The sequence below is a fragment of the Drosophila ananassae genome, chromosome 3L (assembly GCF_017639315.1).
Source record: "Drosophila ananassae strain 14024-0371.13 chromosome 3L, ASM1763931v2, whole genome shotgun sequence".
Classification (NCBI taxonomy): Eukaryota; Metazoa; Arthropoda; class Insecta; order Diptera; family Drosophilidae; genus Drosophila; species Drosophila ananassae.
The window spans coordinates 10,529,698-10,554,753 of NC_057929.1; the positions used below are offsets into that span (position 1 = coordinate 10,529,698).

The 25,056-nt window shown below is 42.1% G+C and overlaps 1 protein-coding gene across 2 annotated transcripts in view; it reads right to left on the reverse strand.

Annotated features, from left to right (window-relative positions):
• Positions 1-207: 207 nt before the first annotated feature.
• LOC6494548 (potassium voltage-gated channel subfamily H member 8) overlaps positions 208-25,056 on the reverse strand; it is a 47,267-nt gene continuing 22,418 nt past the window's right edge. Inside the window, exons 4-17 of one of the 2 annotated variants that reach the window (XM_044715411.1) lie at positions 24,763-24,873; positions 24,464-24,583; positions 22,703-22,840; positions 18,027-18,286; positions 17,366-17,594; positions 16,991-17,154; positions 13,644-13,845; positions 12,529-12,720; positions 12,038-12,156; positions 11,426-11,506; positions 8,150-8,245; positions 6,007-6,160; positions 5,368-5,492; positions 208-3,251 (exon numbers count right to left, since the gene is read on the reverse strand). In XM_044715411.1, the coding sequence (XP_044571346.1) occupies positions 1,431-3,251; positions 5,368-5,492; positions 6,007-6,160; positions 8,150-8,245; positions 11,426-11,506; positions 12,038-12,156; positions 12,529-12,720; positions 13,644-13,845; positions 16,991-17,154; positions 17,366-17,594; positions 18,027-18,286; positions 22,703-22,840; positions 24,464-24,583; positions 24,763-24,873 (3,812 nt within the window). In that variant the 3' untranslated portion in view covers positions 208-1,430. The remainder of the gene's footprint in view (positions 3,252-5,367; positions 5,493-6,006; positions 6,161-8,149; positions 8,246-11,425; positions 11,507-12,037; positions 12,157-12,528; positions 12,721-13,643; positions 13,846-16,990; positions 17,155-17,365; positions 17,595-18,026; positions 18,287-22,702; positions 22,841-24,463; positions 24,584-24,762; positions 24,874-25,056) is intronic. The other variant, XM_001960092.4, reaches the window with a different exon arrangement.

Sequence of the window (25,056 nt, forward strand, 5' to 3'; positions counted from 1 at the left end):
TGACACACAATAAACTTGGCAATCAGGTTACCGGATTATGGTGGTGAGACTATATCAAACGACCAATTGAATTAAGCACATTAAAGCTGTGCCAGTCACGCCGCAAAGAAAGATGATACACAAAAAATATCCAGCCACTAGGGACAAAGTCAAAAAGTCAAAGACAAGCCATAGAAAAATCATCAAAGTTAGGTTTTTTTTTTTGAATTTGTCACATCAAGTTTATTGTTTATTGAAATATCGAATATTCTTTTATACTTTAGATGTATAACTACATATATAATACATAATACATACAAGTATATATAGTCTCGATAACATTAGGTTTAAAACATTTAAAAACGTTTAATAGGTTCTCTTCTTTAATTCTTAACTGCCTGGATCTCAATTGAATAATTCTGCTTATTTGATAGGCCAACTGCCATGGCTTGGCTAAAATATGTTTCCATCTAAACACATATAAAACTTATACACTTATTATCATAGAATGCTTACATCAAAGATAGAATGAAGCTCAAGTCTTTATAGTTTTTGGGAGCAAATGTACACATACGATTGATATCTATATACAATCTGGATAATTAAGGGATCTTTGAAATGTACACCGTTTACAGTTGATTATAGTTTTTCTTTATTTAGATTTCTTTATTTAGTTTTTATCCAACTATTAACTAACCCAGAAAAAAACCCTACACCGACTGAATTTTGAGCTGTCAGTTGCCTCTTCTTGCTTGGAATCACAAAATCACTTTTATCCAAAAGCCAGAGAGTTCACTTTTGAAGTGTTACCCTGCCCGTTGGATATATAGTTAGCACAAGATTGTCGATTATCAATGACTAGAATGGATTTCCAACTTAGATTTCTACCAATTTCTATACTCTATATACGAATAAAATAAATGTTTAAATAAGGCTTTGATAAACAGAAATACTAATGCTTTGAAGACATTTTTAATATTTATTCGAAGGAATCACACATCTAATTCCCAAGCAACAACGACTTCAAAGATTTCACCATTTGTGTTTTTTCTATTTTCTGATATATGTATTTATACTCTGTTGAAAAATATATTTAATTCTTTTAGATCGAAGGTCTCCCAGCTTTGTACTGCCGCTTCTTCAACCTTAACTGCCTCATTATTCTTTCCGGAGCAAACTGCTTAACGATTCCCGATGCGGTTTACAAAAATAAATACTTCGTGGCTGTTAGAGATATTCTTTTTTGTTTCTCTGATATGCTTCATAATATGTATGTGTGCCTAATAGGTACAATTCCAGGGGGGAGCAAATGAACAACCAAACTCGTATGTGTGAGTGTATCTTAGAGATATTAAATGTACAAGCGTCTTTGTGTTTCAGTATTAATTAGGACATAAATCACGCATGTTGGCGGGTTGCATGTAGAGGGAACCCTATCCAGGCATCCCATCCTACTTGCCGCTGGGATCTCGCAGGGACCGTGTGGATGGGAGGCCCCGCAGACCCTTTTCCAGTTTATCGGCATCCCCCGCCGAAAATCTGTAATTCATAGCCTGCCCTTGACCCTGATTCTGGGTAACGCCCAAAAGAATTGGCCTGGAATTTCGTCGGGGCCCTAGCAGCTCCACACTCTCCTCCTCATCCGCGCCGCTGTAGCTCAAGCCGGCAACCGGAACCGGGGTCTTGGCTGGTGGGGAGTACTCGGCAGTGGCCTCCGAGAGTCGGCGGTACTCGCCACTCCTCGAGTGCTGTAGCTTCCAGGAGGCCCTTCTCGTGGTAGCCGCGCTGGCCACGCTCTGGCTACTGTGGCTGCAGTGCACCGAGGCGTTGGTTGTGGTGAGGTTCCCAGTGCTCTGACTGACGAGGCAGCTATTCGAGCTGGAGCTGGTGCTGGACAGGCTTGAGTTGCTGCCACTGGCGCTGCGCCGACAGCTTCTCTTTGATCTTGTCTCTGTGCCAGAAGCGGCAGCCGTCCCTAGAGGCTTCCCCTCCTGCGAAATCGGTGGAGGCTGAGGCTCCTCAGGACTCAGCAGGGCATCAGTGCTCTTGCAGCAACTGTGGTGACTGGCCGAGTGCTTCATTGTCCAGCGGAAGTCGTTGGAGTTCTCGTCGTCCAGAGGCGGATAAATCCTTCCTGGTGACGTTGTCGAAGCGGAACCAATCAATCTCTCCTTGGAACTGGCCAAATTGGGATCTGCTGGCGAAGCACATTCGTCTATCGTGTTCAGGGGCGAAATCTGCAATGTCTGCTTTTGTTGCAGCAGCTCCATTTCGTTTTTGATGGTGGGTTCGATGCCGAGGAGGCCCAAGACCAAGCGCGGATTGGCCAAAACGAAACGCTCAAATGTGGGAAAGTCTATGCGATAGAAATCTGTTTGGCAGCTTCTACTGGACACGCTCTTATTAGGTTCCACCGGAGAAGCTGGCTTAGAGCTGGCTGGAATTGTCGCAGGTAGCTGGACATCCCGACCCCATACTTCCGGCGGATGAGAAGAAGATCTCTGAATGGCCGCCATTTCGGCAGCACCAATAATGCCTCCCAGATGTCCGCCCATCAAGCCGTGATCCACGGAATCGCCTGTTCTGGTGGGTGCCAGACCACTGATGTTTGGAATAGATCTGGCTGGCGGAAACTTCAAAGAGCTATGCGAGGTCATGGCATTCGAAGTGAAAGTCATCTCCTGCAGGGCGCTAATGGCATTGCGCACCTCGGCGCTTAGTTGAGCCACATCCTGGTGGAGAGTGGACACCTGGGAGTCCAGCCGCTCCAAGGATGGTCGCTTACCACCACCTGGCTCCTCTTCCAGAGGCTCTGGCTCCTCAAAGGATCCGCGGTCTAGGCTGCATGCAGCATTAAGGGGTGTTCTATGCCTCTTATTCGTCTCCCTCAAGGTTATCAGAGATCGTCCTCTCTGGTGCAGTCGCTGATTCCTGGGACTGCCCATGCCCAGAAGTGGAGAGCGATTGGCATGCAGCGGGGAATTGCTTAAGTTGTGCAAAGGTGAGGCTCCAGGAGCTGGTCCTCCTCCATTATCCTTCTCGTTCTTGGCATTTTCGTCCCCATCCTCACGGTTCTCATCATCCTCACTGATGCTGGGCAAAGGAAATGATGGACCGATGTCGGAGTCCTGGTTCTCATAGCCCTCCCTCAGGTTGAAGGTCAGATCGTGCTGGATGTCGTTGGCGAACTGTTGCTGGTACTCCGGATAGAGACGCAGTACCTCCACCAGACCGCCCATGTGGATGCACTTCAGATCGCAGTAGGTGAGCGCCTGCAAAATAAAAGTAAATTTATGAAAATATATGTAAGTAAGATGTAAAGGAAAAACATGGCACGTTGGCTGCGTCAAGAGCCGTTTTGGCCTTAAACGATTATGCACTCCGGTCGCGGGGCGGAGGGGGGCGTGGCAGTCTCTGTTTACTTCCACAAACAAGATAGAAATGCCTTAACAGCATGTAAGTCAGTAAGGGTAGCTCAGAGTTATGGGGTTGAAGATGAAATATGAGTATTGCCTGGAATATTTAACTTTAAACAATAGTAGCAGGAAGTTCTTGGAAAATTTAAATATGCATTTAATCAATACATATATTACTCTTAAAACCCATTGAAAAACAGAATGCACTAATAGACTTTGTCCATTAAAATTTTTCTTGATTCCGCCACTAGAGGAAAAAGTGGCATTGAAAAAATGTGAAAGCTCTGACCAAAAATAAATAAATCCTATTTGATAGGGAAAGCAAAGTTTTAAAACCAATTCCCTTAAAAGGATCAATAGCACATCCGATGCTGTTGATACTTAATTTAAGTACCATTAACATAAATCCTTTCCTAAATGTAAAATTTACTTTTTAGAGCACTCTTCGGTCGACTATCTCTTCATTAAGACGCCACACGCCTTGGCGTCTTCTTTACAAAGCTCAAGTGCGCCATCTTTGCGTTTATACACTCTCCGTCTTACACTCACACCCCCACCAACACCAGTGCAAACAACACACACACACACAGAAACCCACACTCAACAGCTTTCAGGGGAAGTGTGAGGTACGCTTAAGTATCACTCATACGACCCGTTCGCCGTGTTGTTTGCCTCGAGTTGCGAACGCAAAGTGGCGCCTACAAGGAGGCGTAGCGCGGAGGCAGCTGTTCGCAATGTCTGCACTTTATTCCGCCAAGACAGACATGCAAATAAACACGAGATAAAAGCAAGAAAGGTAAAGACAAACATAAACAAGGGCCAAAACGGCAAGACGGTAAGACAATGGCGGATCACAAGCACAAGCATTGCGTGTTGCCTATCTTTATTTTATCCAGGGAACAAACTATGCATAAATTAGGCACATTCCTTAACTAATTAAGCGACAATCAAATTTAAAATTCTTTGCTTAATTATTACCACCCGTTTTCCAGGAGTTTACCGCAATTAATTAGGCGTGAAGCTTTCGAAACCTGAGCCACCGCGAGATTATTGCCATAATTAGTAAGAGTAAATGAGTAATCGTAGACGGAGATACAAAACCCCTCAGACATTCAAGCTCCATTGACTTTGTACTCTCTCAGGAAAAAAAGAAAAGAAAGGAATTCCAGGCGAGTTTTCAACTGCTGCTCACTCATCTTGAAAACCCAAAAAAGTTAACGACAACCGTCGGATGAAATTGCAGTTACCTAAAGCTTAAAAGAGCCTCGGACTTTAACGAAGAAAAAAACACATAATTAAAGTGCAGGGAACTAACAAACAGCACAAGGACCTTTCACGCACTCACATTTCATCTCCATTTGCTGGATTAAGAGGCAATTGAGCCATTTAAATGGGGGCTTTCAACCAAGGAGAGCCGAGGAAAATAGTGTTGGCACAGCTAATGGTTAAATGTCAGGTAAAATGGCATTTAAACGGTTTCTTTAGTAAAACAAAATATTATTTTCTATTATTTGTTAAAGGATCTAACGCAAAAATAGTAAAGTTTAGAAGATTTTAGAGAATGAAAACAGACAATTAAGTCAGAAACTAATAGGATTACTATCTATAAATAGATGCTACCCCTTCCAAAAGTAACTTACAATCCTGTTAAAAATAAAGGAAAATATTGCCCATTAACTAGTAGAACTAAAGTTTATCTTCAGTAAATATAACTAAATTTCCTGCCTACCAGGCACCTTTGTGCTGCAAATGACATTTTCATGTTGTCGAATATTTAAATACATCTCCATGGAAGTCCACATTTCACAATCGAGTCGTACCACTATGATCTGAATGCATTCCATTCACGTTCACCCTTGAGCACCCAGCCAGTGGCTGGTATAAAAATAAATTCTATTTAATTACTGCACATCATCATCCTCCCTGCCCCCAGCCAGAACCTTTGAATGGAGCCGTGTCCCTGCGTACATACCTTGATGTCGCTGCTGCTGCGAACGACAACATCCTGGCCAGCACTGTTGGTGGTGGCGGTCATTTGGCCGTTGCTAGTGGCCACCAGGTGCACATTGATGTCGGAGCCCACGAGGTCTCCCTTACCTGTGGGAGAAAAAATAAAGGGGGAAACAATAAAAAGAATGAAAAGGTCAGCGTCGTGGGAACTAAGCTGAATCAATGAGCATAAAAATAGAGCTTGGAATTTGTCTGGACGACAGTGCTCGAGGAGCTGTGTGAAAGTGGGCTGACTAATAGGGTCTACTGCTGGTACTACTACTTTGTGCTGCGACTCCTAGACAAACTTGATGTCGATGCTTAAGTTGATGATGACGCTGCCTGCCATGAATGAATAAACAAGCAGATTACAGCCGTACTGTCAGCCATGGCAAAAGTGTAAATGGAATTCAGTCAGGCGAACTGTAAAAAGCGAATGAACTGACAAGAGTTCAATAAACGTTCTTGGCCAAAAACATAAACAGAAAGTGCAAATTTTGGCATTTAAACAATCGATAACGGAAAATCAACAAGAATTTTAAAGGGAGTGGTGACTTGTTGAGGGAAATGACAGCCTACAATAGCATCCTCTTTTTTTTAATATATTTCTCCAAATACTCACCCAAAATGGCCACCACCATATCGTCCTTGATCACCTCCATGGAACCATTGCACAAATAGTAGATATAGTTGAGAGCATCGCCTTTGTGGATCAAATACTCGCCGGGTGCACAGAAATTCGTCTTTATGTGCAGCGACAAAAGTTTCAGGCAGCCCTGCAACAAAATAAACACAATTCGGGATTCAAATAAATGCGATTCTGGTTTAGTCAGGAATTGTTCTAGTCGGTCGAAAGCATTTAGCATTAGAATGAGGCGGTTGGGGTCGCCGCGTTTTATTATTTGCCCAATGAAACACATCGGGCAACAGCTGTGTGTCCTTGCCCTGGAATGTGTCCTGCGGATGCCAACCCCCTTCGCTGCTAACCTCCTTTATGCGAACCCCCCCACGCACTCGGCCACGAAAAGTGGCTTAAAGCGCGCTTATAACTGTTGAGTGGTTTTTGTTTGCGTTACTTTGCCTTTCTGAATAAGCTTTATTAATGTTTGCCGTCCGCCTTTGTCATTCGGCATCAGTTTTTTATCTTTTTTTCGCTCCTTTATTTTTGTTCTGGCCATTTTGTCCGGTCATTCAGTCGTTCATTTCTAACTTCGTTTTATTTGCTTACCAACTTAGCTTGAGTTGCATTTCATTTTGTGGCCGTGTCACGGGTTTACCAACCTTTTCACTTTTCCCTAATCCTTTTAGCAAATTTAAACGCAATCGCATTGAGTTTAATATTTTTTCAAAGGCTAGCAATTTATTGAAATTCTTTTGTTTCACGCTTTTATAGTATCGGAATGCTTTCATCTGTGATACTTTCTCTTTCCTTTTTTCCCGAAACATGAATAAGCCTTTTGATTTTTTCCATCAATTCAATCAATTTGGTTTCTGAAAATGCTTTTTAAATTCTTCGCAAATCTAAGCCATCCATCAGATAAAATTCAATCTAAACTCATGGGCAATTGTTTCGTTTAGTACTGCAATGGGTCAGAGAACTCGATAGCTGTTGATCCGTAGATGAGAAATCAATTACTTCAGAATCTCTACGCTTAAGCCGAGCCGAGCCCGCTTTTACCCAAATGATTTCAAACGGCCAGAACAAGGACACCCACACCAAACAGCGGGCACCCATTAAAGCTTTTGGCGGTTGACAAGGGTATTGACATTGGGCATCGAAAACTACTCGACCACACACGCACACACACCCAGCAACTTTGTTGCTGCATTCGGGGATTTTTACGTAGAAGCATGCTTTTGGCCAAAAACCTTTTTCATGCTTCGCTTCAGTCTAACGAATGGAACTTGGCCCACAAGGCAAAGCCAAAGTGCGAGCCTCAATGTGATGGTTTGGAAACTTTACCTGTCGACAGGGGCGTATGTCCTGATTGGTTTCTTAAGTTAAAAAATACTTCAATTTTCTAGTTTTATTTTTTATACAATCTTTAAGCTTAAAACATTAAACTACTTCAATACAATTTTTATTAATTTTTGCCCCATTTTCGCCCTAAGAAGTATGCTACACCCATGCCTCTGACCATAAGATGCTCTATGTGCGCATGTATGTGTTTGCCTGTTTGTTTGTGGCTGTATGTGTGTATCTTTGTGCCTTAGAGTGACAAAGAACGAAACGAACGAAGCCCAAAAGCGTTTCAGTTAAGCCCGCAGTTAACTTTTGACTGCTCGCATGGCCTTCTTAGCCCTGTTTTACCTGTTTCTTCCCCCCTTTTACGCCCCCACCCTAAAACCTGTTGCCTCCTTCCCCGTATCCTGGCAATTCCCTGTCCCATGGCTGCTGATTATTTTGCCATCGCAGCCATTTCGTTCCATTTGTCTGAGGCAGAATCGCTTTCAAAACGACCATATACTTCGACCCCGAGAAAAGAGCATTCACGGGGTTGTGCAGTTGGAAAATAGTATATTTTTCAAACAAAAAAATATTTTAAACTTTCTTTGGTAGACGATTTAGAACTTGAAGCAAAAATGAATATGTAAGCATATGCACAGCCATAAGTAAATAAAAAAAATATGTACATATGTTGTCCCTACTACCTTAAAAGTACTTTGAACGATGTCCCATTAAAGTAAATCATATGAATTTATTAAAAAAAAAATCTAAATCTTTTAATTAGACCTATTTTCTGAAAGTGTAATCCCCAACTCACCTGTGAGGCCGCCTCAAATATCGGCAGCTGTAATATTTCACGATGTAGATGCATGGAAACATCGCCACGAAGCTCCTCGGGAAATTCGCGTAGCGTCTGAAAGTGGACGAAAAGTCAATGGAAAAGGTAAGTAAAATATGAAGGAGGAGGAGAAAAATATAAGCGCCACCCACCCACTCAGACTCACGCATGCGAAACAAACACATACACACGTGAAAATTGAATCGTATGAAAATTGTGTGGGAAATACTCGGCATTATTTTACTCTGGCACCAGGGAAATGTCTGAGCTTATCTGGTGTTGCTTGTTATTCATCTGCAATATGTAATACAAGATGGCAGGAAAGACAAAAGATAGACGACCAACAAGGGGATACTCTTCAACAATGGGGGGATTACTATTTTGAATATCATTAAAGTTGTTTCTACAAAAATTTGTATGAAAATCCAAACATATCTATTCCCTTTATTTCAAGTAGTTTGTATATATTTTTATTAAATGTAAGCCCGTCTCTAAGTCTTGATTACCCTTTTCTAGGGAATTGTTTTTTCCCCCTTCATGGTGACTTTTTTTTTGGTTCTTGGCTCATTTCAAGTGTATTGGATGGGAATTGTCGGTGTTCCGGGATTAACTTGAAAATTTAGGGGAATTTGCATTTCACTTGTTTACATTTGCGCGGGTTCCCCTTTTACTTTTTCTTGGATATTCTTCTGACTTTTGTCTCCGTATTTACGCACATGTATTTTCATGGTTACCAGAGCTGATTATCCTGGAATATTATTCATAGAAGCGAAATCCGCGTAATTTGTTTGCCAAAAACAGAGCCGCAAATGATGTGGAATATGGCTTTATACGCTCTCGATTAAATTATAGTAGAAACAAATCAAATTCCACTTAATTGTGTAAATAGTTGAAACATGTTCAAGTTTGCACATTAATTAAGGCCAAAAGCAACTAAATCAATTTCCCAAATTCAAGCTGGCCGGACCTTAATTAAAAATTCACAACGAATGCCAGCATAGAGTGGAAATATTTCGGCCAACATAGATGTCAGCTATTTTCAATTTAATTTTAGACCACTCTATGTAACTGTATATATGTAAATATATATAAACAAATATTTATTTGGGCATAGGGCTGGGTGGCATCTTTGGCTAACCAAGCGGAACTAAACATGGAAAATATGTTGAAAGTTTTGCGAGGATTTTGTTTTGGGCTTTGTTGGTTTTATTGTGAGCTTTTTCTCTGCTCCCCAAAGGGCAATTTCCAAAGAATTGTTATTTATGTTCCACTTTCTGTCACTTTTATTTTTTTGTTGGGTGCAAAGAAGTGTAAAATATTTTACATTAATTGCGCACACACACTGGCCAAAAGCCAATGCGAAAGTGGGTGGTTTTTACCCGACTTGTTCAAGTTGAATTTTGCGCGTGGCGGGCCAACATCGTTTCGCTTTTAGTTTGGAAAAGGACCGACTTGGCACCGAAATTTTGCCAGTTAATTTCCATGTGCAATAAATTAACAATTTAATTTAGTGCCCGGGCCACACCCCACCCCACATCCCTTCCGCGCTCATGAACACCATAATTTGTGCGAAATCGACAGGTCGTGTGGGCTTTGGGGAATGAAGCTTTGACTCTCTGACTATATTTCATGCTTCTCCAACAACTAAATTAAATTCCATTCCGGGCGTTGTCAAAATTCATGTACGGCTTTAGTCAAACGAGAAGCGAAAATCTGTTTTAATTGCAGCTCAAATGCTAAATGCCGGCTAAGACGGGGTATTTAATTCCATCATTTGGCAAACTGACAGTGGGTCTTGAATACTGACAGCAAGGGACTTGAAAGTGATGCCCAAAAACGCAAATTAATTAGAAGTCTAAAGGATAATCAGGCAGTCAAAGTGTATAAGGAGATAGGTAATTAGCATATGTGTTCAAATTACTCTTAAGAGTAGTGTCAAGTTAAAATTTTTATCTCAAGGATTCAGATATTGAGTTCATTAATCTGGAATCGCAAGGCCAAAAGCCACAGCATCAAGGAGAAAGCCAAACCAGCTAGCCCCCAAAGCAAACGGCACAGATAAAAGTAGTTTTATTTAAAGAGGTTTTAATTAACACCATAAAACGAGAGTAAAAAGGGGGAAAAGTTGTTTGACATTGCTCTCCGTTAATAGCAATTAGCTGGTGGACGCGCTGCTGCACTTTCTCAGCATTCAGTTGGCCATTTTATTGTGCTGCGAAAAGTTTGAGGGAAAACAAACTTTCTCATCCCCCGCTCGAAAGTGGTAGAGTTCGAAACTGCAAATGTTGGTTCGATGATTGATTTCTCTCGACCAGCAAATCAGCAATTTTCATGAACCTGCAACAACAGCCAACAACGATAAAGTTTTCCCATAAGCTGGCATTTGCTGTAGTTTCAAAAGCGGTCGGGTGTTAAAAATAAACAGAAGCAACATGAACCAAAACAAAAGGAGCTCTGGTTACGATCTGCAGGAAGCACTTGCAAAAAGACAGTAAAACAACATAAGGATATAATGGTTGTGACAGTTTCTACCCAGAAGATAAGAAATACCAAGGTCTTGTCTCTTCCTTTCTACTCGAGTTAATGTAATTGTAAAAATTTTTAATTAAAATGTAGATTCTGCCCGAGGGCCACACATGAGCACAAAAACAATGGAGAGCCACAGGAAATTCCACCCACCCAGACCCTTCCTACCCTGTGCCATACAATTTCAATATATTCATTATAACTTTTATCCTGGTGGCTGGAGTGGCAACAAGGCCAAAATACCTGGACGGCATGGATGACCAATCAAAGGAGGACCAGACATTTGGCATTTTACCCGCAGCCAATCAATAAGTCACATGTCCATAACGAGTCCTGTATGTTAACCCCAGGGACATTTGCTTAATTAAAGGCTCAGACTTTGATCGGAAAGCAGAGGCCGGTGGCAGTTCTGGAACAGAAGTTTGAGCGAAGTCAGTCAAGTCGAAGTCAGTGATAGACTGCTGCATCGGCAACTTTGGAAATATATGTATATTCTTTTGGCCAAAAGCATGCACTGTAAAAAATAGATACTAGAGATTTCAAATTGAATTTTATATGAAGTTAAGCTAACCAAGAAGACATGCCTGACTCTCCATTTTTGATAAGTTTTGCCAGTAAATATTGCCTATTGTTTTTCCACAGTGATTGTCCTACATGATTTATGACAAGCACTCGCACAAGCGTAATGGCATTGATGTGCCCTGAGGAAAAAGGATACTCCAGGCTTACCTCATATATGTCAATACCGTGACTGAGGGACCAGGACGTCTGGAAGTAGTCCTCGATGCGCTGCTTCAGCTCCTTTGGCATCTGTAATGAAGAGATAATAAATTATAATTGCGTTTTCTAGCAATCTAGAGCAAGCAAGTTCAGGTTCTCCTCTTTCATGTCTTAACGTTTAATGAGCTGCAATGCGCGCTACTTTTCACTTCATTTGCATGCATTTCGCGGTTGAGAGCCGCACAAATGCGCTTAATTGTGCAGCGCATTGCGCATACGACGCGTGTGCTGCCTAATGGAGCGACGTTCAAGTTTGCCTCCACATTGCACTTGCCACATTGCTACATCAACAGGTTTCAGGTTGGATATAAGCTCTCTCTTCCGATATGCTAGAATCAGCAATTCATGGCCTTGGGTCACCCTACAGGATTCCTACATTTCCATTTTCTGCCCAGCGTTCCGTGGCATATGGAAAATGTGCAGTGCATTCTAATAAAATCCATCGAATGGCACTCCTGCGGGGTCCTTTCTGCCGAGGGCTTCATCTATTTTCCTAAGCTCGTGCGGTCCCTGCCAATCCGGATATACCCCCTGTGCCGTGGCATTACTCATTGTACTCACATTGTGCAGGGCCACAAAGTCCTTTAGGTCGCGCCATTTGCTCTCGTAGAGCGAACGTCGGGAGTACATCCTTTGGATGATGGCAGTCACGTTACCGAAGACCACGGCATGCATCAGAGCTATGAAATGAAACGGATAGAAGGGGATACATCATTAAATCTGGCTATGACTATCCAAGAGGCTAATAACAGTCATTCCCCCCCAAAAACGTGATGATTTTTCTCCATTTCCAGTATGGAATTTTAGTTTGCAGGTTTAACTTTAACAGCAGGCAAGACATTTCTCAGGTTGATTATCAATCTTGAACTTCATTTTAATTACAATTAATGTTAAGATGAAAAGTTTCCAAGTATACCCACAAATTATCCCCCAATATTTGTGACAACCTTTGGACCTTTCTGGATCCCCGCAATGTTTGACAATTTCGGTAATGGAAATTTGTTGCTTGTGGTTGAGGCAGCAGTTTACATTAATATTTTAGGAGTACCCACCGCCAATGAGCATCATGATGATGGTGAAGACTTTTTCGGCCGTTGTATTCGCCGAAACATTGCCGAATCCCACCGAAGTCAAGCTGGTGAAGGTGAAGTAGAGGGCCGTGGAGTACGTTTCCGCCGTGGTCAAAATGGCCACGGAGGCGTTCTTTCTCTCCGCTAGAAGCTGCAGCCAACCTGTGAAGAATACTTGAGGCATTTAATACAAGAAAAGAAAGCAAAAAAACGGAGAAGAGAAAAACTTGTTTAGTACGGCGTTTAATTACAATTTGCGGGCCAAACAAATTGGGCTTATCAAATTGACAATGACCGAATAACTTTCTGACCCGAGGCAGTTGGTTGAGTTGCTCCAGTTTGTCAGTCTGTCAGCTCAAAGTTCGTGCCAAATCCGGCAAAAACCGTTTCTGGCCCGGGCCGGAAACGTCAAACGGAACTTTTCGTGTCTGTCATGCCTGGTAACTGGCAATTTTCCGTTGGCGTCCCATGAGAGGATATTCCACCCACTGATTAAGTGCCAGAAAATATCATAATGGAAACTTTTTTTCTTCCTTCCTCAGCTAACACAATATATGCCACTGATGATCTAATTCGATTTGATGTGCGATGTGTGCTAATCCGTAACCAAAACTTTAAACTCTCAGCTAACAGTCTACATTAACCACACGTGTAGAGGGTGGTTGTGTGGTGCTTGTGGCGGGATAGGGTGGTTGAGTTGGTTGGCTCGATGGATCGGGTAGACACCTGTACCTATACGACCCGAGGGAGATGGGCAAATTCAGTTAGCGTTCGACGATGGGAAGGCAACAGATTCCTGCCCTTCTTTCACTGCTGACTAGCCAACTAACCAAATTACCGAAACATACACATATGCGTAGGTCTTACATGCACACACGAGTACAGTTGAGGGTAAAATTGGAGCTTCTAAAGGACTTTTCTAGAGGATTTCAACCGAAATGTTGCCGTTTCAAGGAATATCTTGAAGGTGAACTTATGGTTGGAAATACTGATTACATTCTTGACATATCTATCTTAAAGTACCTATCAGATTACTACCAACTTGACCACACATGTATACCCATGGCCCAGGCCCAGGACCTTTAGTACATACTCACCAATGTTGCTCTCGGGAAACCACTCGTACTCCTTGACCGCTATCACATACCAGATGCAGGCCAGCCAATGGGCGGCCAGCGTGAAGGAGAACATCAGCAATGTCAGTATCATGGCCGTATGCTGCGAATATCGATCAATTTTTTGCAACAGTCGAGCGAGCCGCAACAGACGCGTCAATTTCACAAGATGGATGTGTGATTCCTATAGAAAACATTCGTAAAAAGAGAAAAGAGCAGCGTAAATCTGAGAGTGACGAAAAAATGATGGGTGTGTTTCGTGGGAGGACGCCCACTTCAAGGTTGTTAAAACGTAAACCAACAATGACAGAATGCAGAAACTGTCCCGCCCCCCTGTGGCGTTACACACTGTCCAATAGTTTGGTCCTGTTTTGGTTTCCGATTTCCCCATGCCATTTCCCTTTTAACTTTTTTGTTGCCCTCTTTCCAGGGCACTGAAATTTTTACTTTTTGTTGCCATTTAAGGGCACCAACATTTTTTTTTGTTATGTGCATTTGACCTGGGAAAGGGTCCACTAAAAAGATCACAAAATTGACAACTTCCCGAAGCCCGGATGGCGGTTCTCCTAAAAAAAAGGGACAAAATCACAAGAAAGGATGTCATCAAAAAATAAAAAGATGAAGTGGCAGCGTCCAAGTAGGGGGCGGGGTGCAGAAGTCTAATGCAAACATAAACAAGCTTATCGGAGGGCCTGACCCGGCCCAAGAACTTGAGTAAATTGAAGGCTAATGCCGTCGTTTAACCTTAGATGGTAATTTTTATTTCTTTTTCGTGATTGCCGTGCTGACGAAGCGCCATCTTTAAAATGGCCTTTAAGTAATGGTGGCCATAACATGCGGTCTGTAGCATCTCTATCCTCTAGTCTCTTTTGGCTTTCTGTGAATTCAATAAGCGCAGCAATGTGAAGGAGAAACTTTGGTGAAAGGATAACAAAAGACGAGGAAATTGAGGTGAGAACGACTTACAAACAGCTTAGTTTGGGCATTTAGTCGCGTAGTGCATATTGAGGGCAAACCATTGCGGCTTTCATTTGCAGTTTTCACGCACTTTTGCTTACACAGTGGTCTTGAAAAGTCATTTTACATAGTAAGAAGCAAATAATCTTTCCACAATTTCAAAACAAAGCTTTGGAGAAATATTACTCATACGCACTGTATTCCAAAAATTACTCATACTCACTGTACTTTGTTTTTGGAAGAAATTCAAGCGAAAGAACAACATGAAGGCCGATTGTAATTCATGTTGCAATTTGTGCTGCGCTTTCACTTTCTTTTATAGTCTGCCACCCTGGCACTTTCTCTCCCACTGGCCACCCCCCGCTAAGCACTTTCTTTGCTAAAGTTTCGCGCTGCCTCATGCCTCCTTTGTTTACTTTTCACTTTGTGAGCAACATCATCAGCACGGCTCGACTTGGCAAAAACTCGACTGTCACGCAGCCGGAGCTCTTCCCATACCCCATCCATGTGGCGACTCTTTCGCCTTTTTTCCCAGTGACTGACGACTGCCTTTTTGGGGTCTCAAGGATAATTAAAACTTTGAAATAAACTAAATATGCAAAAGTTTCAAGTGCATTAGCTCAAATTGTATGCAAAACGGAGCAAAGAACAAAATAAATACCAAAGTATATAAAAATGTAAAAGTTTAAGCTCCCCCCAAAAAATACATTCATAAATGACTTTTGGCCAAGTTTATGGTGGACCATGCCGAGTCTGGGAGTGTCACAAATTTTTACAATTAGAGAACATTAAAGTTTTATCGAAACTTTTTGTGTCAGCAGCTTAGCACACGCCTCTGATTTGGCCTAAAAACTTTATCCTTGTTTCGCCGGTTGCTACATTTCTTCGAGCGGAAGTGAAAGTAAGTAAAGTCAGTGGGGGGAAAGTCAGGGCCAGAAGCTTCTTTTATTTGATCAGTGTATTCAACGGAAGTCAAAGGCAAGGAAGCAGCCAGAAAAACCGCAGAATCATCACAGGACAAGAAAAGAATCAATAAAGTATTCGAATTACATTTAAGACAAATGATAATCTCAGAAGATAGAAAATTAAATAAAGTTTCCAGAACCTTACTTGCTAAGCAATTATTTCAAATATTTTTAATGAAAATCCTTACCCTAAACTACTAGGTATTTTCAAAGAAACAATTCTAATTTAATAAAGTCGCTTCTGTAATGGCAATTGATGGGGTGTCCTGTCCACCACCCGCTGGTTATCCTTGGACTGCTTTTGAAGGCGACAACAGCATTCCCCACTTGGAGCAATCACAGGACTGACCACTTCACAGGAGGAGATGGTTTTGAGCGGAGGTGGCCAAGTTGGGAGGAGGAAGGTATCAAGGAGATCCGTCCGGAGCCAAGCCAAGTGAAAGCAAAATAACGTAAACCAGACTCAAGAACTGCGCCATTGTCCTGCAACAACCGCTTGAGGGTTCGGCAACTTCACCCAGGCGGACGGACAGTGGCGAATGTCATCATAATTGCACTCAAAGCCTTAAACTGCTGCAAGTTTCTTTCCCAGCTATTTGACATACTTTTTGTATTATTTTTTGAGATTTAAAAATATTTTATTTTTGCTGCTTATGGTGCACATTTGGGTCACAGCCTTGCCGGCGCTTGCCTACTTGGCTTGTAATTAAAATGCGGACCAGCCGGAACACTCAGCCAGGGCTGCTCTTAGCCAATGTAATCAGCTTAATGAGCGTCAACTGCCCTCTAAAATGGTCAAGTGCCGAGTTGGCTTTTTATGCCAGCGGCAAGCGGTTAAATAGTAAAGTATACATACCTTCCTCTATATTTATAGTTTAAATAGAAAGAAGAAATTCCCCAGCTTGATTAAAGCCAGGCACTCACTCCTGTTTATTTATAATCAGGATAAGCGGTCCGAGTGGAAAATTGTAAACATTAAACATGCATTATGCATGCGACCAAAAACAGTTTTATGCAAATCCTTAAAGGCCATTTACCACTTGAAATTTTGGGGAATAAATGATTAATGTAAGTGCCCCCGGGGCCGGCAGATAACTATGAGGGCCGAATAGTAGGCCAACCGCAAAGGATTTCACAAATTTAGGAAACAATTTACTGGGAATTTTACATCCTCCAACTGAAAAAGTGAGGCATTAATGGAGAGTTCGGAAAGGTAAAGGCAATACATCATGCTAGTTTTCTTCCGAGTTTTCTTCCCTAGCATAGAAGTAGCAGGAAACCCGAGAGCGGAATGCAAATCTGGCATTAATAATTCAAAGGATTCTGAGGAAAATTTATGCAATCGTCGTCGATTGTATCGAATGGATGGCTGGATATTTGGATACCGGGGGAATAGCGATTACTTACCTCACCGTCGTACAAATCGGAGGCGTACAGGTGATCAAATGGCAGGGCGGCCAGCAGGTCCAGGGCAAACCAGCCACGAAAGTAATTGATGGCAATCTGCTTCGAATTGGAGACAACCTCGCCCTTGCGGGACACAAAAGTGGTGCGGAAGTTCAGCAGAATATCTGCAATAAAATGACAATAAAGGTAAACGATGAAACAATGTTTACAATGCCCGCAACGAGACAAATTCAATTCCACCCTCGGCCACCACCTCCCACCTTTGCTGGCGATGATTGTGCTCAACAGGTGGCCCATAAAAGGGGACACCAATTGCTGTCCGATTTGTGGGACAGGTTGGGGGGCCTAACCCATTTCCTCGTATACACTACTCACCCACTATGAAGAGAGCTTCCACAATCACATCGGAGACCATCGTCTGGCGATCGGCCTTCGCAAAGGCTGCATTGTAGGGCACCATCAGTGCCACGTAGAAGGTGGCCACTAGAATCACCCAGTCCCAGATGCCCTTGAACACGCCGTAGTGGGGCAGAATCAGGCGTGACTTTTTTATCGACTGGGTTTTGTACTCGGGAAATGGCGCCTCCGTCGAATGCATAAAGTTCTGCGGAATAGAGCGCCGGAAATGGGCAGAATGGAGATTTAATAAAATCCGGTAGAAACATGAAAAGTGAATTAAATCAATTGAACCTTTAGAGCGTTTAGTGACCAACAGTATTTTAATTGAAGATCCGAAATTATCACAAAAAATATTTAAGCAATAGCTGGCAAACAATTTTTTTATGGAAATAGAATCGGATTATCGGATTTCCGAATTTTTTTTTCCGTAAATGTTAAAAATGTAAACCTTACTTTACTCAACATAAAAAATATTTAAAGTCTTGCTATTAAACATTTATTCAACATTACTTTTCTTGCAAAAAAAAACCAAAATACTTTAAGAGTAAGCAACTCAAAGTTGTAGTTTAATTTGATGTGGTGACACACAATTGTTGTGGTTACTGTGACTGCCAGCTTCCCAGGATCTCATACTCACATTTCCCAGCTTCAATTTAGTCTTGACGCCGCCCTTCTCCGGCTTGTAGTGCCCGGAGAGCTGGTAGAGGACCGCACGACTGCGTCGGCGACCCATGTTGCAGCCGGCAGGTACGTCCAGATTGTTGCCCTCGCCCGCCTCCGCGTCGCCGTCGTTGGCGGCAGGACCGCCCAATCCGGGCAGTCCGCCCAGGCCCAGCATTCCGGCATTCGAGCCGGCCCGGAACCGCGCGCCCAGCAGTGCAGCTGTAAGGGCAAAAACTTACAGAGTCGCAACAAAAAAAAGCGCAAACAAAATCACGGCAATCAGCACGTTTCGTAGGACGAAGGAAATTAAGGACATGGGAGGATGTTACATTTTTTTTTTGTTATGGGTGGTTCGTGGGTGGATATTTTCGGGTGGTTTTTTTTTGGTTCGTAATTACAATGATTTACCGGATCGGTGTGTTAGAGTAGAAAGAGCACAAAGAGAAAGAACACATAGAATTGTACACATAAGACATTGTGAATTAAATTTCATGGTTAAATTCAAGGTTTATTTATTTATTTCAAAACTTTTCTTATTTAAAATGGGACATGGGTACAGATTTTCGGGTTTAACATTTATTTTAAAGCGTCACAAAGTAGCAGGTATTCGTGCGTGTGTTCTGTGTCTTGTGCTTGTGTGTCAGTGTCACTCACTCTGATTTGATCCACCCTCTGCCCTGGGCAACATCCTGAAAAGTTAGATATAAAGCTCTCCGTCCTTAAATGCTTTTATTATTTTTGCTGAGTTTTATTTGAACAGCTTAGTTTTTGGGAAAGCAGGACGACTGGCGTTGGCTTTTAAATTTGAGGTGTTCTTTTTTGCTGACTTTTATTTGGAAAACTTTTGGTCGGTTTGGGGGGAAGATTTTGGCTCAACTTGTGGGCCAACTTGTTGCCTGTTGATATGCCCTACACTGAGAACTGTGTGCTATCGGTGTCTTGGCATGGCCGAACAATTAATAACATCAGCCGACATCGATGTCTGACAAATATTTGGCCACCCGGGTCAGCCAATACAAATCAACCGAGTAAACATCATATTTCATAGCCACAAGCAAACAAAGCCCGATAAGGAATGGCCAACAGATTGGACTATGTCGGGCAGGTAAACACGCTGAAATGCCACCACAGAAATCCCATTAAACCGAACTTAATTCTATTTGTGGCTGATGCCTCGAATGGAGCGTCGTGGTATAAATAACAATTAGCTAGATTGTTCAAAATGAACCCAAAAATGAACTTGATACGTTTCCCATCGCAGCGTAGACTAATTATAAGGAAAAAGGCTCACAGACTCACAAAATTATGCAAATAAGCCCGATGGAATCGTGTGACCATTTTTCTCACTCTTATCATTTTTCTCTTCCTGTTTTGCGTTTTATTTCCTTTTCCTTTATTTTCTTTTGCCGACCATGACAATTTTTTTTCTTTATCAAAATATGATTTTAATTTTGAGACCCAGCCAGGGCTGACAAATTAGCTTTTTAAATTTTTTAAAGGCTTCAAGCGGAAAAATTGGCATTACTAAAATTTTAATTAACATTTTATCCATGTATCCGTTCCTAATTGGATATAAAATCTTTTTAGCATTGATAGTTGTAAGCCCTGAACCAAAAAACCACAAAAAGTCCAGACTGGACGGTCATATCAAAATGCCAATTAAGCCCGACTTGCCACCTCACAGATACACGGATCCGTAGCGGTGTCCAAGGAAACCCAAAACAAACAAAAGCACAATTGGAAAAAAGGTCAGAAAATATTTAAAAAATAACTCCGTGTACGCTTGTTGCATACAAAAATGTTTTTTTTATACCCTTACCCAGGCACGCCCGATTCGTTAATCGTTAAAAGTTTCCCGCTTGAAGATCTGATGGAAATTGGCCAAGATATAGACATAGTTTGGGGCCATATGGGGGTATCCTGGTGTTTGCAAGGGAATCCCCTTCCAAAATCGAAAAAATTTGGATCGAAAAATTTGTTGACAGGTTTTGATGCAGAATGGAAGGGAATTGAGCTAAAAATCGTTTAAGGTATTCCGCTTGAAGATCTGAACAAAATTGGCCAAGATATAGACATAATTCTTTAAAAAAATCAGCGAGGGTATTTAAAGTTCTTGTTATTTATATTTAAAAGTGAGGGTATTTAAAAATCCCTCTCATTTCTTTACACAAAACTGTTGTGGAATGGGAATGGCAGATAAAAGGTCGAAATACTTTTACAAAATATGGCCAGCGGAAAATGGAGGGGTCTGTGGAGGAAATTGTGGATGGAGAATTCACTGACAGGCCTAATGATGTGTGAAACGATGACCATTATCACATAACTGTCAGAATGCGATAACGATTGTGCTGCCAAAGATGACGATAATTTCATTTCAAATCCGTCTCATCAAAACGCGCTTTATTACAAATTTCGGAGCATTCCTCGCCTAATTACCTTTCCTCACAGCCTAAGCGCCCGCCTTATCTCTTCATCTAATTGTGGCACTCTCCTCGAGGCCTTTGTCACGGCATTAATTTCCCATTGATGTGGATCGACACTCAAAATTTTCCAGGCAGCTGATTCCAGCTGGAAATTGTGTTTGCCAAGGTTGGTTGCCCCGGACTTAATTTCATTTGCATAAATTAACGAAAAATTGAATCAACCTCAGCCGCAGGTTTGGCATCCTTCCAGCCCTGACAGTTGCTTGAAATGTATAGATTAATTTGATATATAGACTCGACTTGCCAGCCACTCAATGGGCAGTTTAATGAAATTCATTACCGAATGCCAACCGACATGTGAATGTGTGGCACCTAACACGATTACTTGACAACAAGGATGATGATGATGATGATATGTGCGTGCCATGGACAGCAGGTGGGGCAGGCCAGGCATGTGGTGAAAGTGCAACATAAGGCTGGTTGCAACATGCAGCAAACATATGTCAGCAGTTGGGTGGGAATTGCGATGACCCGCATTTTGTTTACTGAGAAGGGTATGATGAACTTATGGGAGGCTCAACCTAACGACAATTAACAATAATCCTTTCCAAGTACCCTATGCCCAGTCATCCAAAATATTCCAGCCATTTCCCGTTCACAAATTTTACGCTCCATCAGAGTTGAAATGGTGCCATCAGCACTAAATAATTCAGGGCCTTCAGTGTCAGGTAGCAGGACAGGCGGCAGAAAATTCTGCAATCGACCAGACAGCAGGGGAGGACACTGCAGCAAATCCTCTTACGACTCTGGTCCTCGGGACAATCCTCAAGTGGCTTCAGCACGTTTGCATGGGCCGTAAATCTGCAAGCCAAAAGCAACCAAGTCCGCAGCAATGACAGATGAATAACGATGGTAATAAAGCTGCAAATGAAAAGGTCAGGGTTCGCGGGTGAATCGTTTTTTACCTCTCTGCATTAGCAGAATAACCCGCAAAAGGGCACACCACGTCGGATGCCAGTCGGAATAAGTTGTGATCCTGTCAGAATTGTTCGAGTGGAGCATCAATATTTCAGGCGACTTATCCTCCTTCGGTAGGGGCACACGTGTGCTCCGCCTTGTCGAACTTTATTCCCTGATTAATCCGCTGAATAAAGAAGGAAGAATGTTTTATTTAGACCAACCGGAGTGGAACTGCTCCTGACAAAGAAACCGAACAAAGAAATTGCAGACAAACGGGGTTAATTAAGGTAGCTGCGTTGATTGAACTCCTGGGACCATCATGACCAATATAAAAGTTTAATTCCACGCTCGTGTAGAAGCTCTCCGGAGTTTAACTGAAATCTGGCGAGTTACAAGGCATTGTAAATGTTTAATGTGATGCATTTGCCATCATTACCATTATGAATTCATTTAAGGCCATTAACAAATAAAAATACTTCACATCCGGCTGTATATCGGCCGAAATATAGCCACAAATCAGAAGGAAGGAAAACTGCGCTTGAGAGTCGAGATTTAAATTAACGTTGAAATATGGCACCGCATACATTCAGTTGTCAGGGACACGAGCCGGCAAAAAAATTCCGGCAACCGAAGGCAAAGGAGTCAAAGGAGAGACCACATCAACCAACCAGAAAACCTTTCTTCCTGCCAGTCGAAAAAACTAACCAAAACCTCGCACTGCTTCCGACCACGTTAAAGACTCAGAGTTTCGCAAAACTTAATTGAAAATGTGTCAACCCAGGAGTTGTGGTGTCACGGTTTGAAAATAAAACGTTGCAATCACGATTTCTAGGTAATATTTAATGGTTTTCACATAGAAGTTTTCTGTCCAAGAAGTAACTATAAGTATTAGGTATCTTTCAGTTAAGATCCTGGTGCCAGCTCAACACACCTTCTACCCACAGTTGAAGGGTAATTGACCAAAAAACCGCAGACACATTGGGCAAACCCCACACTTATCTAATAATATTTTAGAAACCCTTAGAGACTGGGCTCCTAGCGATTTAGAATATTTATCTGAGAACCAACCGATCAGAGGGAATGCATCAGTGTCAGTGGTGGTGTGCTTGGTTAATAAATTATTTATGGGCCGAGTGGTTTATGTGTCAGTGGTTAGCTGTGGCTTTGTGAGGACGCTTGGGTTTTCGGCGGCTTGGTTATTTTAACAAGTGCGTTATTTATTCCAGTTGCTTACTTTTGGCGAATAGTGGGTGTGGATTATACTTACCGCTATCACATTCCTCGTTCACATTCATCTCGAGCATCTTGGTGTGCGTGATGTCCTTGTGGGAGGCCAAAAAGAGCACCACATCCCGCTTCTCGTTCTTAATGGGTACAATATCGAAGAGGCACCAGAACGGAGCACCTAAAATACGTATTTCTCGTTAGTCGTAGGTGGGCTTCAGGTTTTGGTAAAGGGGTGGAGTAGTTGAGGAAAACTAATTTTCATCGCGTTGCGTATACGCCACGTGGCCCGCGGTTGCTTGACACAATATTTGGCCTTTGAGTGTTCAGCGGGGCGCTGATTTTCATTTGCGGCTGCATAATTGAAACCTCATCAATGGCAGACCAAAATCGATAATACAAAAAGGATTCTATGGTGACCTACTACCAACCCTGTTGAGATTTAGGGTACTTTTTTCTCATTTTAATTAGCTGTTAAACAGTTTTGAAGAGTCCTCAATTAAAGTGGCATAAAAATTGATAAATAAATTGCATGGCAACTCGATTAGACCGCAATTATTGTCCTTCCCTGCATTTTAATTATCAGCCAGTAATTATACACAGCAGCCCGAGGTCAACCCGATCCAATTCCCCCCAAGTCAACCGCAGCCAATGCATAATTAATAAAACACAGCCCGGACACATATACGAGAAAAGAAAGCCCCTGGGTCGGAAAGAGTGAAATCTACACTGGAAAATAAATATTCCTCAAATAAGAAGTAGTTCAAGTATTGTATTTCCCTTACTGTTTAACTTCTATAGTTTCACATGGCAGTTTTTTTCGAGTGCACGTTTATTATCTGTTGCCTTCAGTGGTTAAAAGTTTTAAGCGTTTCGCTAATTAGAAAACTTACACTCAAAGTTGATGGATCCATCTATCCATCTTGGGCTTATCTCCGGACCAACTCTGGCCCGACCGGGGTCGGGTCGGGCTTTGTCTTGATTAATCGTGACCTCATTAGGAGTACAAAATACCGCGGCCTGGACGTGCGAAAATGTTAAGCGCACAATTTATTGTACGACCGGCATGTCAACGAGCCAGGCACACAAAAATTGTGCGGCGCTATCCTGGGAGACTTGAACATGAACATGAACCCCCTCTGAACCGCAGGAAACTAGTTCAAGTCTGTCGCGCTTAACTCAATCAAGACCCCCAGCCAAACACCGCAGAAACAAAGCTTTGTTGAAGTGACTTTGCTGCGGTGGTCGATGCCTTAAATTATAAGTCAATGGCAATGGCAGTGGCAAGCTGAACTGCCAGGCGGTGGTTTATGTTCCTGAGGTTGTGCCTGTAATCGAGAAACTCTGCAGGTGAGGCCACAATTGATTGCCAAGTCTTCACTCCTGTCACGGCTATTGTTTCGCAATGAAAGACCAAAGAAAAGCAATAATAATCCTTTATGTGCACAAGGAGAGTACTTTTTCTCCAGCAAACCATTGCCAATAAGCTCTAAATTGTTGTTTAAAAAAAGGTAAAACTATAAAATAAACAATCAACCCGTATTTTCCAAACTACGTCAACCCTTATTATCAAGATAGTATCTTTGCTTTTAACGATTCAACAGCTTTTTAACCTTTTAAGCTTCTATCGTGCGACCGGCATTGGCAACCGCAATATCAAAAATAATTTCCTTTCTGGCAAAGTGCAAATGCTCGCACTTGCCACTTAATTTTCATTATAAAATTTTTAATTAAAAAAAATAATAATAAGAAAAACCAAACAATATTCGCAGCATTCTCGCACATCGTATTTTCGTTGGCTTACCTTCCTTCTTGTAGAAAATAACCTCCAGCTTCAGTTCCATCTTATTGGAGAGACTTTTCTCAATTTGCTGTTTGTGCTCCTCCTTCGTATCCGGTCCGTAAAGGAAATGACATGAGCAGCCTGTTTTTTGTACGGCCGGAATTCCATCCATCCGTTGCCGTTGCGTTTGTGTTTGTTGGTGTGTTTGGGTTTTTGCCGGAGAACAATTGAATAAAATTGTACAATACATTCAAATGAGTATTCAAGTGTTAAATAAGTTGAGTCTGTCCGTTCGTCTGTCCGTCCGTCTTCCTTCTTACCCTTTTGCATAATTTGCGCGCGTGAATATCCTGTCAAATCCACGAACCCATCCGAGCAATAAACAATTGGATTGCCATTTGCCTGCGCATTGCCGAGCACAAAGTTCGAGTCTGGAATGAGAAAGTGAGTGGAGAAAGTTGAACAACAGCAAATTGGGGGAGCTACAGAGGAGGAGGAGTAGAAAAGGTAGTTGTCCGGGGAAATGGAAATACGGATGGGTGAAGGATGATGTTCACCAGCTTTTCATTTGAAATGAAATATTGTCCCAGGAAAACAGCAGTAATAAGACAAGT